The following is a 12,861-nucleotide window of genomic DNA, read 5'->3' on the forward strand; positions in this document are numbered from 1 at the left end:
TGTGGGTTATGAATACGAGAAATCAGCTAAAGCACAAGTGAGTGTATGGAGGAATGCTGTGCCATTTCAGAAATCAAATAGTCAGAAATCCAAAATTCCAGCATTGAATAAATTTCATAATTTTAGCGCAGTTGGCTCGGTGCCACTGCTGGACATACTGTACAGATGGGTGACAAATCAAAGGAAAAACCAACATAAAGCATCTTATTAAGTTTTTGGGCCACCATGAGCTGCCAGAACAGCTTCAATGTGCCTTGGCATAAATTACATTACAGGCATTTAGCAGATGCTTTTATCCAGAGCGCCTCACAAAACTTTCACATGGCATTTATTTAAACGGCTGGATATATACAAAGGTTCTGCAAGTTAAGTACCTTGCTCAAGGGTACAATGGCAGTGTCCTAACCAGGAATCAAACCTGGCAAGAGAGCCAAGATGTTGGGGTAATGCCGGCAGCCCTCTGATGTCATTGGGTACATCTTTCGGTCCTCCTCTGTTGGATGGTGTAATGTAATTGTTCGCTCACCCTGGCACAGGTGACCTGCCAGGCCGATCTATCGAGTGTCAGAGGTTCCAGATGGGTGGAGTTTATGTTGCAGTGCTTCAGGAGATCTTTCGTGTAGTCCTTGTAGCGCCTCTTTTGTCCGCCAGCGGCCCGTTTTGCGGTGTAAAGGGCTTGGTGGGGTAGGCGGTGGTCAGGCATGCAGATGGTATGCCCTATCCAGCGAAGATGTTTTTTTGCCACTGCTGCTTCCATGCAGATGGAGTTGGTCATGGAAAGAATCTCTGTATGGGGGATTCGATCTTCCCCAGACAGGCCGAGGATCTTTTGAAGGCATTGGATGTGGAAGGCCTCCAAGTTTGTGATGTGCCGTCTGTATGGGGTCCACGTTTCTGCCCCATAGAGCAGAGTGGAGGCACATACCGCATTGTATGTGGCAACCTTGGTGCTGATCTTCAGGTTTTTGTTCTCAAAAACCCTTCTGCTGAGGCGCCCAAAGGCTGACAAAGCTTTGTTGATGCGGCTGTCTATCTCAGTGTCAAGGGAGCAGTTTGAGGAGAGTGTGGAGCCAAGATAGGTGAACTGGCCCACTACTTTAAGTGGAACACCATTGATTTGTAAGCTGGGGGTGAAGGAGGTTGAATAGTGAATTGTACCATGACTTCAGTTTTTTGAATGTTGACCTGGAGACCAAAGGACTGGTATAGGCCAGAAATTGTGTTTAGGGCATGCTGCATGGACTCTGGGCTATGTGCCAAGACAGCGCAGTCATCTGCGTACTGAAGCTCAAAGATTTGGCAGGTCTTTGTCTTTGTATGAGCCTGGAGCTGTCGGATGTTAAATAGACTTCCGTCAAGGCGGTACTCCAGGTGAACTCCATCTCTGTGTCCCAGGGCATGATGGAAGAGGTGGGTGATGGCTGAGAGGAGGAGACTGAACAAGACCAGTGCCAAGACACAGCCTTGCTTCACCCCAACGTCGACCTTGAAGGACTCTGACTGGAGTCCTCCCGTGAGGACTCTGGCTTGCATCCCATCATGCAGTTGCTGCAGGATGGAGAGAAACTTGGGTGGTACCCCAAGTTTGGAGAGCTGTTTCCAGAGAATCTCAGGGTTTATGGTATCAAAGGCTTTGCTAAGATCGATGAAGGCTATGTACAGATCTTTGCGCTGCTCTCTGCTCTTCTCAAGTAGCTGCCGTAAGACAAAGATCATGTCGGTAGTGGATCTAGACTTCTAGAAACCACATTGTGTTTCTGGAAGAACACTTTCCGAAATATGTTCCACCAGGCTGTTGAGCATGATTTTTGCCAGCACTTTCCCTGCAGTGGGGAGGAGAGATATTCCCTGGCTTTCCCACAAACTGCTCTGTCCCCCTTCTGTTTATAAATGACCACAATGTTGGCATCCTTCCAGTCCTGTGGGAGGATCTCGGACTTCCGGATGTTTGTAATCAGGAGGTGTAGGCGGCGTGTGAGGAGGTAGCCCCCCATGTTTGAAGACCTCTGCCAGGATGCTATCAGGTCCTGCACTTTTGTTGTTCTTCAAGCCCCTAATGGCTTGTCAGGTTTCAAAGAACTGTGGCAGAGTGTCGAGATGCAGGATTGGTGGGAGATCTGAAAGTTTATTGAAGATATGAAGATCAACAGGGTTAGTGTGGTTGAGGAGGGTCTCAAAGTGAGAAGAGTGTCCCCATGTGCTGATCGGACAGGGGCATTAGTTTGCTTTCTGGGGCCATATAGGGCTTTGATGGCATCATAGAAGCCCTGGGTGTTGGTGCAGTCTGCAAAGTTTTTGACTTCTTGTGCCTTCTGAAACCACCAGGTGTCTTCCATGATCCGGAGAGCATGCTGGGTCGCAGCTCTTGCCTCAGCAAAAGTGGCTTTCAGGGTGGAGGATCCAGGGTTGGACAGGAGAGCTTGGTGGGCTTCATGTTTTGTTTGTAGGATGACTGTATTTCGGCAGAGTTGTTATCAAACCAGTCCTGGTGACGTTTCCTTGCTTCCAAGGCTGCACTGTGGATAGCTGTGTGCAGAGCTGACCAATCAGTGGATTTCTCCGGAACTTGATCAAGGTTTCTTGCAAAGAGCCATCGGAGGTTGCCTGTGGTGGTGGGGTTGTTCAGTGCTGTGCAGTTGAGTTTTCTGTTTGGGGCTCTCTTTGGGCGACGGGGTTGAATATCTATGAGGAGTTTGGATCTGACCATAAGATGATCAGTCCAACATTCAGCCCTGCGCATAACTTGGGTGGTAAGAACATCCTGTCTGTCCTTTTGACGGATAATGATGTAATTCAGAAGGTGCCAGTGTTTAGAGCAGGGGTGTTGCCAGGTGGTTTTGAGCCTGTTCTTCATCTGGAACGTGGCATTGGTAATGACCACGCGATGTTCCGCACAGAGGGAGAGGAGCCGGAGCCCATTGCTGTTCAATTTTCCCACTCCATGCTGGCTAAGTACTTTACTCCATACGAGATGCTCTGTGCCCACTCTAGCATTGAAGTCTCCCATGAGTATCAGTTTATCTGTAGCCGGGGTTTTCTGGATGATGGAGTCAAGACCTTTGTAAAAGTCGTCTTTGATGCTATTCTCTGCTTCCAGGGTTGGTGCGTAAGCACTGATGAGGGTGGCAAAGCGTCCTTTGTAAGGGGAATGCGCCATGTCATCAGCCTTTTGTTGATGCCGGTGGGGGATTCTGGAATGCGCTGCAGCAGATGGGTCTTCACAGCGAAGCCCACTCCGTGGAGGTGGCGTGTGCCTTCAGGGACCCCTTTCCAGAAGAAGGTGTACCCCGCACCAACTTCTGTCAGGGAGTCCTCTCCATGTAGCTGGTCTCGCTGAGTGCTGCGATGTCAATATTATACTTCGCAAGCTCAAGGGCCACAAGTGCTGTTCTATAGCGGGGCCTGTCAAGTGTTTCAGCCATATCCAAGAGTGTGCGGACATTCCATGAAGCGATGTGCAAGTAAATATTTTTTCTGATTCTTCGACCGCAGAGAGGGATGCTCCGATAGTTGCGGCTTACCGTCCGGAGTTGGGGGAGCAGATCATTTTTGGACCACCTTTTCTAGGTCCTTCCCCACCAGGGGTGAGCAGTGTGGGGCTGCTTAGACGCAATGGAAGCTGCTGAGGTGACGCGCTGCTCCGTCCCACAATCTCAATGACCATCACTCCATTGCCGCCTGTGTGCATGGTTTGGCTAGGCATTTCCAGCCACATCCTTGGCCTGCACCTGCCACCATTCCATATTACCACAGGGCTTTGGGGGGGGGGGTGGAGCAAGGGGCTTGCGCAAGGAAAAGATTAGGGTGAGGGTGTGCAGTCCTCACTCCCATCATCTTCACTCCACCAGACATACTTCCAGTGGCATGAGGAAACTCATGACGACCTTCATCTGGCTGGAGCTGCAGGGAACTGCTGGTGGTCCGGTCTGCTGGACTCCACCTCTGCCTATCCCCAACTGCAGATTTGAGCTCAGGGTTTACTCCCTTAGCCATCGTACCTTCCAATGGTTAACCCACGTGGCAGTGGGGCAGTGGTTGGTGGAACACCTCTAGGGACCACTGCAGCTCCGAGATCCCCTACTGATTCAGCCTGGGGTCGCGAAACCCCAGTTACCATGGGCTGCCACAAGGAGGAGTAGTAGGAGTCTTGGTGAGGGAGAGGCTATTTACTGACCACAGAAGACTTACACACTGCTTCCTGGGGTGGCCAGTGGCAGAAGCTGAAGGAGGGAGATTGCAGGCATCCCTACATGCAATGGCTCACATAGCAGACTGCACTAGACACATCACAACACCCTGCTGGCAGTACAGCCGGCCAACCCATTATACACACTGCCACTCATTATAGATTCTACAATCTATAGAAGGCATAGATTCTACTAATCTCTGGAACTCTATTGGAGGGATGGAACACCATTCTTCCAAAAGATATTCCCTCAGTTTGTGTTTTGAGGATGGCGGTGAAGAGTACTGTCTAACCCGTCGGTCCAAAATCTCCCATAGGTGTTCAATTTGGTTGAGATCTAGTGACTGTGAAGGCCATGGCGTATGATTCATACCATTTTCATACTCATCAAACCATTCAGTGAAATAAAAAGAAAAGAAAAAAACTAAACTGTAAACTGGCTACATGTGAATTTAAAATATAAACCCACTAGTCTGACTTTGACAACTTTGGGCCTAAACTGGCTCATGTTTTAGTTAATAAAATTCAAAAGTGACTTAATTAGGCTAAAAATCCAGTCAGAATTAGTGGCTTAATAGCCTACTAGTTCAGTAATTTAGTATCATTTTCTGGAGCCTACGTGAGTAGCTATACTTGATATACTAAAAGTTCTAAAGAAGTTCAAGAATAATTCATCCGTAGTTAGTATATTAGTAAAGTTAAGTGAGCACCAGCCATGTTCTTGGGTTAATGAAACTGTCTGCACAGGCGAACATGTTATTACTGAGAAATCATTGAAAATGTATGGAAATAGGACAACCTTATTCCTGAACTCCCCTCAATGCCAGAAGAACATCAGACAACCAAAAATACATCCCAGTTTAAGTAAGCTTCATGTATTCATGCCTCTTTGTATATGAAGTTCCCAGTATGCCATTGTCCACTCCTAAATCTTTTGGAACTGCTCAGGTGTTTGAACCATTTGTACTGGTCGGTATCACAGGTGCCAACTTTTAAAAATGACTGGGGGTGTTCGTTTTAAAGAAAATGTACTGCCTTTATTTTATCAATCACAACAAATCAAAACGACAGCGTTTATTTTTTGTTGCAATTCTTGCACAAAATGTCCACATTTCAAGAAAAATTGTATGTTCCGTATTCCGATGTCTTATTAAAAACATGTGTTCTCCCTTTTTTGCGTGATGGAGGTCCAATGTTAGTAGAGAGGACAATCGAAAAATGTAATTCCGGAAATTAACATAAGTATTGTCATTAAAATATCAGTTTAGCCTTAAATTAACATATTGTGAACAGCGATTGCACATATAGAATATTAATGTGATATATTGGCTGTTTTTGTGGATTTCACTGGATATTCGATTGTTTACATTTATGGGGTTCTGATCAGTGACATCATAATAGCCCTAACTGGTTGATTTTACGCGCTCATTTATGACAGTTGGTTCTCTCAGAATTCTGACTGATAGCCAGGTCAATATTTTCACTGGACACTTGATACATCCCGCCTTATAACTTCAAAGTCCCAGGTCATTTGTGAATGGTTTAAATGGATTTTGAAAATAGACACTTCCTGCTACAATCATGATAACGGCAATGAGTGTACTGTGAAGTTTAGGTAGCAAACAACAAGGTTGAATCCTTCTGACGTAATTTACATAGCAACTATACGCTCAGATCGCTTAGTTTCACTCACTGTGGCCAAGCGGAATCGATAACGTTTCAGAAAATATATAACTTTAAAAGATTTAATTCAATATTCAACTGGGACTTTTGCCGTTTATTGAGGGTGTGACAGAAAATTTTGGTGCCGCTGACTATAATTGAATGTTTTTCACATTCACCGTTTGATTGAGCAAGTACTGTTCAAAGTACATTTTTATGGGTTAGTGCTGTCCGATTGTGCTAGCTACTTCACATTAACCTTGTACTGCGATCAATAAGGCTAACAGCACAGTACCACTTAATTCTTGTCACTTCACCACTGTAATTAACTAAAAAAACCCGACACTACCTTTTCTGTGAGAAATGTATTGTCGAGCTCACGTGCATACACTGCTGGCGACATTCTAAAGCTCCGTTTTGCCCTCCCTAATGTTAGCTTCTGTTCCGGCTTGTTCTGTAGGTATCGGCTGCGGCTGACTTGCGTTGGCAAGTCGATCCTCCGTGCGGTGTTCATCGTCGGTAGTTAGGTTAGCAGGAGGTTGAACAGGTGGTAGTTTTGGTATTCTTTTATCCATATAGCAAATTTATCCATTTTTGTTGTTCCTTTTTAAAATGACATAAACCTTTATTGCCAGTGCAGCAAGACTACCTGGTGTTATTAGCTAATTAGGCGGCAAGTCATTTTTTGTTACCTTTACCGTCGTCACGTGATTTACAGTCATGACAGCTGAGCGGACTAACCAAGAGTTAGGACAAGATACAGAAGATAACAGACCAAGAGCACCCACTCGCGTGGGCATTCCAGGAAGCACATATTTTGGCAACAGCGCTATACATTTTATTTTAATATATATATTTTAATGGTAGCTCACTTTTAAATGTTGAACTCTGAAATATTGGGGTGCTCCAGCCCTACAGCACCCACAGAGCTGGCACCTATGGTCGGTATGGGTCTTGCGGGGAAACTGACAGGAACTCCAAGAGGCAATATGTACATATGATTGACTGAATTACAAAGTGGGCCTAAGCATATCCACTAAAGTCTAAGCAAGCGTAGGATATAGCATAATGCATTGTGGATTTTGTCTATAGGATTGGGGCTCTTAAAAGAATTCTCACTGTCTGAGGAGGGGAATTTGGGAATAAGGTGCTTTCCTATTATCCTACTACTTGAGTAGCCAGTTTTACACTGAATGGAACTTTGACAAGATGGACCCATTATAGGGCTCTACAGTGCTCCTATTTTAGCGTGTGCCAACAGGAAAAATAATTTTACATTACTACGGTTGCGGGTCAGGCACTCTTCATGGTAAGAAGAAATTTTAGGATAGCGCTTCCGATATTGCTTGTGTCGAAAGTGCTGCGACGGAAACAACGATAGATTTACCCAGGAGCCACATCTGTTCAAAATGTAAACAAGTAAGGCATTCTTCATGGTCTGGGAAAATTTTACGACAACGTTACTGTCAAGTATGTGCTAGTCTAGATGCAGTCGAAACTTTGGACCGGTAAGCCATACAACAGATAGTTCCCCATTTTATTGTAGTTGTCTGCTGCTTATAGTTAATTTACCTGAAAACTTGCATTGCGTACCACATAACCTAGCTATATGAACACTGCTGATACATAATAAATGAATCTTGTGATTTTAACCTGCTAACATTAGCTGCTAGCTAGTTTCCCCGCTAAAAAGTAGCGATCATGCTAAACTAGCTGTGAGATTAGCTAACAGGTTAACATTAATGTTAAACGTGTATCTAATTTAGCGAACATTAACTCTTGAATAACACTTTATCTGACTCCTCACACCAAAGGGAATGTCAGCAAAGAGGGCGAAAACAGATATTAGGCATTTCTTCCCCTGCTGGAAAAACCAGCATGGACCAGCATAATTTCCATGCTGGTCTATGCTGGTTTGGTGTTGGTTTAGCTGGTGGACCACCAGCATGAGCTTCACCAGCATGGACTTGCTGGTGAAGCTGGTGAAGCTTGTCCACCAGCAAGCTCTCATTAATGATGCTGGTCCACCAGCAAGCTCTCATTAATGATGCTGGTCCACCAGCATGGTCTTGCTGGTGAAGCTCGTCCACCAGTAAGCTCTCATTAATGATGCTGGTCCACCAGCATGGTCTTGCTGGTGAAGCTCGTCCACCAGCAAGCTCTCATTAATGATGCTGGTCCACCAGCATAGTCCTGCTGGATTACCATTTTAGCTCATTACTTTGTGCGTATTTATGCAGCCAGTACTTACATGGTCCTTGCAGTTGTAACTTCTTTGCTTGTTTATTTCTAAGTATAAAATAACTGAAATACAAGAGAACTGAAATAGAAATTAGGCTAGCAATGTCAAGGAGTTCTTTAAGGGAAATAAATTAATTTATTGTAAATACTTGACCTGAAATACAACACATACCACTGTCTCTATTTTCATACAAATGCATTTACAATAAATAAAAAACTGAAACTAAACTAAAAAAAGAAAAGATTCTTGAACATTAACATCTGATTGGAATTAGTTTTACTATCACAACAATATATTTGCAACACAGTCATAGGAATTACTTGATAGCATCTCTACCATGGCAATATACAGTACATTCATTATTCACATTAATAAAATTATTATGTGTCATCTACCTTGTATATGAATTACATGCCTCCTTAAGCCTCTATATTTTCTAGCCTTTCTGGCAATATGGCCTGTCACATTCAGTCTTCAAACATTGTACAGCAGTATAACAAATTACATTAACAGTGTTCCTACAATCATCCTCTGACAATGTATTTTGGAGGATGTTCAATCAAAAAGTACATTAGAGTAACTTTGGAAAACAGTTTGTTCATCATTGTCAGTTACAATGTCAGTTGCAGCTCTTAAGGCCCCTTCACACTGAGCGAATATCAACGAATATCTGGAAACAGACACCCACGGTCTGTGAACTCCAGACCAAAACTGCTCACAGCATCGACTGGGAAGGATATGGCGTTTATATAGTGCCAAAACCCGCGCACATAAAAACCAGGTTGCGCATGAGCGGAAAAGCATCCTTGCGAGAGACCATTTGTGCTCTGCAAGCGCACAGAACAGTATCCGCGAGCGGAAAAGCATTCTCGCGAGCACAAATGCAGTCCCGCGAGCACGGGGCTGTAACGAGCACTCGCTCGACCCTCCTACGCGCACGCAACTGCTCAGAGCGCTCGCTCGACCCTCCCTATGCTTCCGACGCACGCTTATATCGTCACGACTCAACTGGAACATGCTTGCGCCCTTCTACTTCTAGTGTCAAATTACTGGAAATAACAGATTTGTTACTAATAAGTTATATTGTTTATTTCACATCATAATTGTACGGTCGTGATGACAACACGATTTCCTTTCAGGAAAATTAAATTAATTTAATTCCCAAATTAAAAAGGTCTCAAACTGTTGATACTTGTTCATGATAGAAGGGGTCCTGTTCTACATCCTAGCCCAATTGCGTGTAGTTTTACTATAGCATTTTCAAATAATCCCACTACAGACTTTGTGTGCATGTCAATACAGCCATATTGAATGAAGTGATCTTTTGGAGTGGGTTTATTTGAAAACAGCACAGAAATAGTTTCACAGTTAGGGGCAGACATACAGCAGGACATCATCGGTGGTAATCAAATGCCAACATTTTGAGGCATTAAAATTTTCAGAAGAAATTGCAATCCAAAAGATTTTTTCAATATGGCTGTATTGACATGCACACAAATTTGGGGAGAAATTCCAATCCAAAACTTTACTCTTTTATATTAGCCTGCATTAGATTACATTTAATGTTTGAAGTGGGATTATTAAAAAATGCTACAGTAAAATTTCACAGAAATGGGGTAGTATGTAGGCCAGGAACCCATCTGCCAGGAACAAGCGTCAGAATTTTGTGAATTTTTACATTTGGAGAGAAATTATTGTCCAAACATTCATATTTTTCAATTGGCGTCTATTGGATTACATTGAAAGTTTTAAGTGGGATTATTAAAAAATGCTACAGTAAAATTTCACAGAAATGGGGTAGGTTGTAGACCAGGACCCCTTCTGCTAGGAACAAGTGTCAGAATTTTGTGAACTTTTACATTTGGGGAGAAATTCTTATCTAAATTTTCATGTTTTTCAATTGGCGTCTATTGGATTGCATGGAAAGTTTGAAGTGGGATTATTAAAAATTGCTACAGTAAAATTTTACATAAATGGGGTAGGTTGTAGACCAGGACCCCTTCTGCTAGGAACAAGTGTCAGAATTTTGTGAACTTTTACATTTGGAGAGAAATTCTTATTCAAACTTTCATATTTTTCAGTTAGCCTCTATTGCAGTGGTGTCAAACTCGCGCCATGGAGGGCCGTGTGTATGCAGGTTTTCATTCCAGCCTCAGATCTTGATTATATAATTAGTTAAATTATTTGCTGAATTAGGGATGCAGGTTTGTGCACAATGGTGACCCGACGTCTATGGTGACCCGCATTGTCTAAATAAAAATTTTCTTATATTCTGTGCTTCAATGCAGTTAAACGCATATGGCTGAATGAGTAATTGGACTCAATTAAGGCAGCATTAATTGGTTGGAATGAAAACCTGCATACACACGGCCCTCCATGGCACGAGTTTGACACCACTGCTCTATTGGATTACATGGAAAGTTTGAAGTTGGTGTCATGGTTCTGTGTTTTCCTGTCTGTGTTTCCCTTGTTGGGCCGCCAGATGGCGGCACTTCTGTTTTGTGTCCTGCTCCCCCGTTTAATTGTATGATTGTTTTCAATTGTCTAATCATTGTTTTCTGGCTGTCTCGTTTTCCCTTCCCTCTCTGTGGCCTGATTGTTCATTGTGCCCTCCTGTGTCTCGTCTGTGTCGTGGCCTATTTAAGTTTCCTGTCTCCTGAACTCAGGGCTGTATCCTTGTTGGTTTGTCGGTGTTTGTTGGTCGTTTGGTTGCGTGTCTTTGATCATGTTCCTGCCCAGTGTGTACCTGCCATGTTCGGTTTCCACGTGCTTTTGGATTTGGGATTTTCTTTGTTCATTGTTCTGAAGTTTCCTTTGTTCTGAAGAGTTGCCCTGCGAGGCTTTTTGTTCCCTTTTTGTCCTGTGTTAGTAAAGTCTTTTGTTCTTACCCTTTTGGAGTTGAGTTTTTCCCCTCTGCATTTGGGTCCTAACCCTCCACGGCACCCTGACAGTTGGATTATTAAAAATTGCTACAGTAAAATTTCATAGAAATGGGTTAGGATTTAGACCAGGACCCCTTCTGCCAGGAACAAGTGTCAGAATTGTCAACTTTTATATTTGGAGAGAAATTCTTGTCCAAACGTTCATATTTTTCAATTGCCGTCTATTGGATTACATGGAAAGTTTAAAGTGGGATTATTAAAAAATGCAATGGTAAAATTTCACAGAAATGGGGTAGGATGTAGACCACTTCAGGAGCCCTTCTGTCGTAATTAAATGTCTAATTTTCAGACTTAAATTTTGATAAGAAATGGCCATCTAATATGTCACTAGGATTTTATTCATATTTGTTTATATAGACAGTTTGGAGTTTTATTTGAATATGGTGCAGTGATTTTTTTTGTCCACAACATTTCAGATGTGCATTATTTCCTGTTCTCTCAAACACACCTGATGCAATGGTGAGACTATTAGATTTTGAGGAGAAAACAAAATGCGTGACACTGATCTGTCCACAGTACAGCCTTAAAAGACATGAGAAGTGAATGTAACATAATTAAAAAGTTTTTTTTTTTTTTTTTAATTCTCATTACCACCTTTGTTCAATTTCTCTCTTGATCCATCTCTCTTTTAGAAGCAAATTATAACCTTTGCAAATACGTAAGGAAGACCGCGAATCCATCAAATCATAACGCAACCGATTTAAGGTGGACCGGAAAGTTCGAATCGGGAGCCAACTTCAGCGTCGTTAGCAACGGTCCTAATAGAACTACCAACCAGAGTTTTGCTTGACAAAGGTAAAATAATATCCCAATATCAGGTGATAATATCAGGCTCCAATCATGGTATTAATCTATCCAATACCCATATATTGCTTTCACATTGCTTTGTTTGTTTGGTTTGTTTGTATGCGGGTCTTGTATTACACTGTGATGCCTTTTCCAATTATGCTTATGTTTCCAGACAAATCAGAAAAAAGCTGCAGAAGAAGCCAAAAAAAAAAAAAAAAACCTCTTGGCCCTACTACAAGAAAGAAAAATGAGAAAAAACGGTCTCCAATCTGCCAAACCCCGAGCAAAAAATTCAGAGAGCATACCCGGTCAGATACGTTCTCAGAAGTGGACGATGATGATGATGGTGGGGTTGTTCCGCAAAAACTTTTTGAGGAGGCAAATCAGAAACAATGCCTCTACCACAAAAAATTCAATAACATGTCTCTGCAACTGCAGGAAACCAAAAAAAGTAAGGGAGTTTTGAATAGCCTTAAACCAGATTTATGCTTTTCTGTCAATGTGTTCTGACATGAGAATTGATCTTTAGCCCAATGCTTGATTTAACCTGTTTGTCATAGCACCATAGCAAAACTAGATGGTTATGTAGTATATCATGACAATTAAAAGGTTTCCACTGAAAAAAATTCTAGCCTCTGAAAGGGATTATTGAGCCATGTAATCATTATTTTCCCAAAGAAATTGTGTTTATACTCTTCAGTTCATTGTGTGATGTGATATTTTGTGCATTGTATGCCAAAATAGCATGGTACGAGGGTGCTACTTGTTTAGGTTACATAAGTACCAAATACAATCCAGATTTGGTCATACAATGATTTTTGAATATTGACAAACTGTGTGCAGGTGCACTACTACCTATCTCCACTATAAGTAGCTAGATAACTTCACCTAATATATTTCACTAAATATTTTTTATTGTTTCTTATAATGTCAGTTAGTCATGACATATTTCCTTCTGTTATAGGTTGGAGGAGTAGGAGAAGATTAGAGGAGCAGTTCAGGCTGAAAATAAATCACTATGTGCTCTAAACATAGAGTTG

General features: G+C 42.5%; 1 protein-coding gene and 1 pseudogene across 1 annotated transcript; both read right to left on the minus strand.

The window, feature by feature from the left end:
- Nucleotides 1-412: 412 nt before the first annotated feature.
- On the minus strand, nt 413-1,869 carry LOC118220353. Its single transcript, XM_035404222.1, has 3 exons — nt 1,097-1,869; nt 527-986; nt 413-418 (listed from the first exon to the last, which is right to left on the minus strand). Exons 1-3 carry the CDS (start codon nt 1,714-1,716, stop codon nt 413-415), a joined length of 1,086 nt encoding a protein of 361 aa, XP_035260113.1. The 5' UTR covers nt 1,717-1,869.
- Nucleotides 1,870-2,386: 517 nt separating this feature from the next.
- On the minus strand, nt 2,387-3,993 carry LOC118220354 (annotated as a pseudogene).
- Nucleotides 3,994-12,861: the final 8,868 nt, after the last annotated feature.

Source organism: Anguilla anguilla, chromosome 2, assembly GCF_013347855.1.
Source record: "Anguilla anguilla isolate fAngAng1 chromosome 2, fAngAng1.pri, whole genome shotgun sequence".
Classification (NCBI taxonomy): Eukaryota; Metazoa; Chordata; class Actinopteri; order Anguilliformes; family Anguillidae; genus Anguilla; species Anguilla anguilla.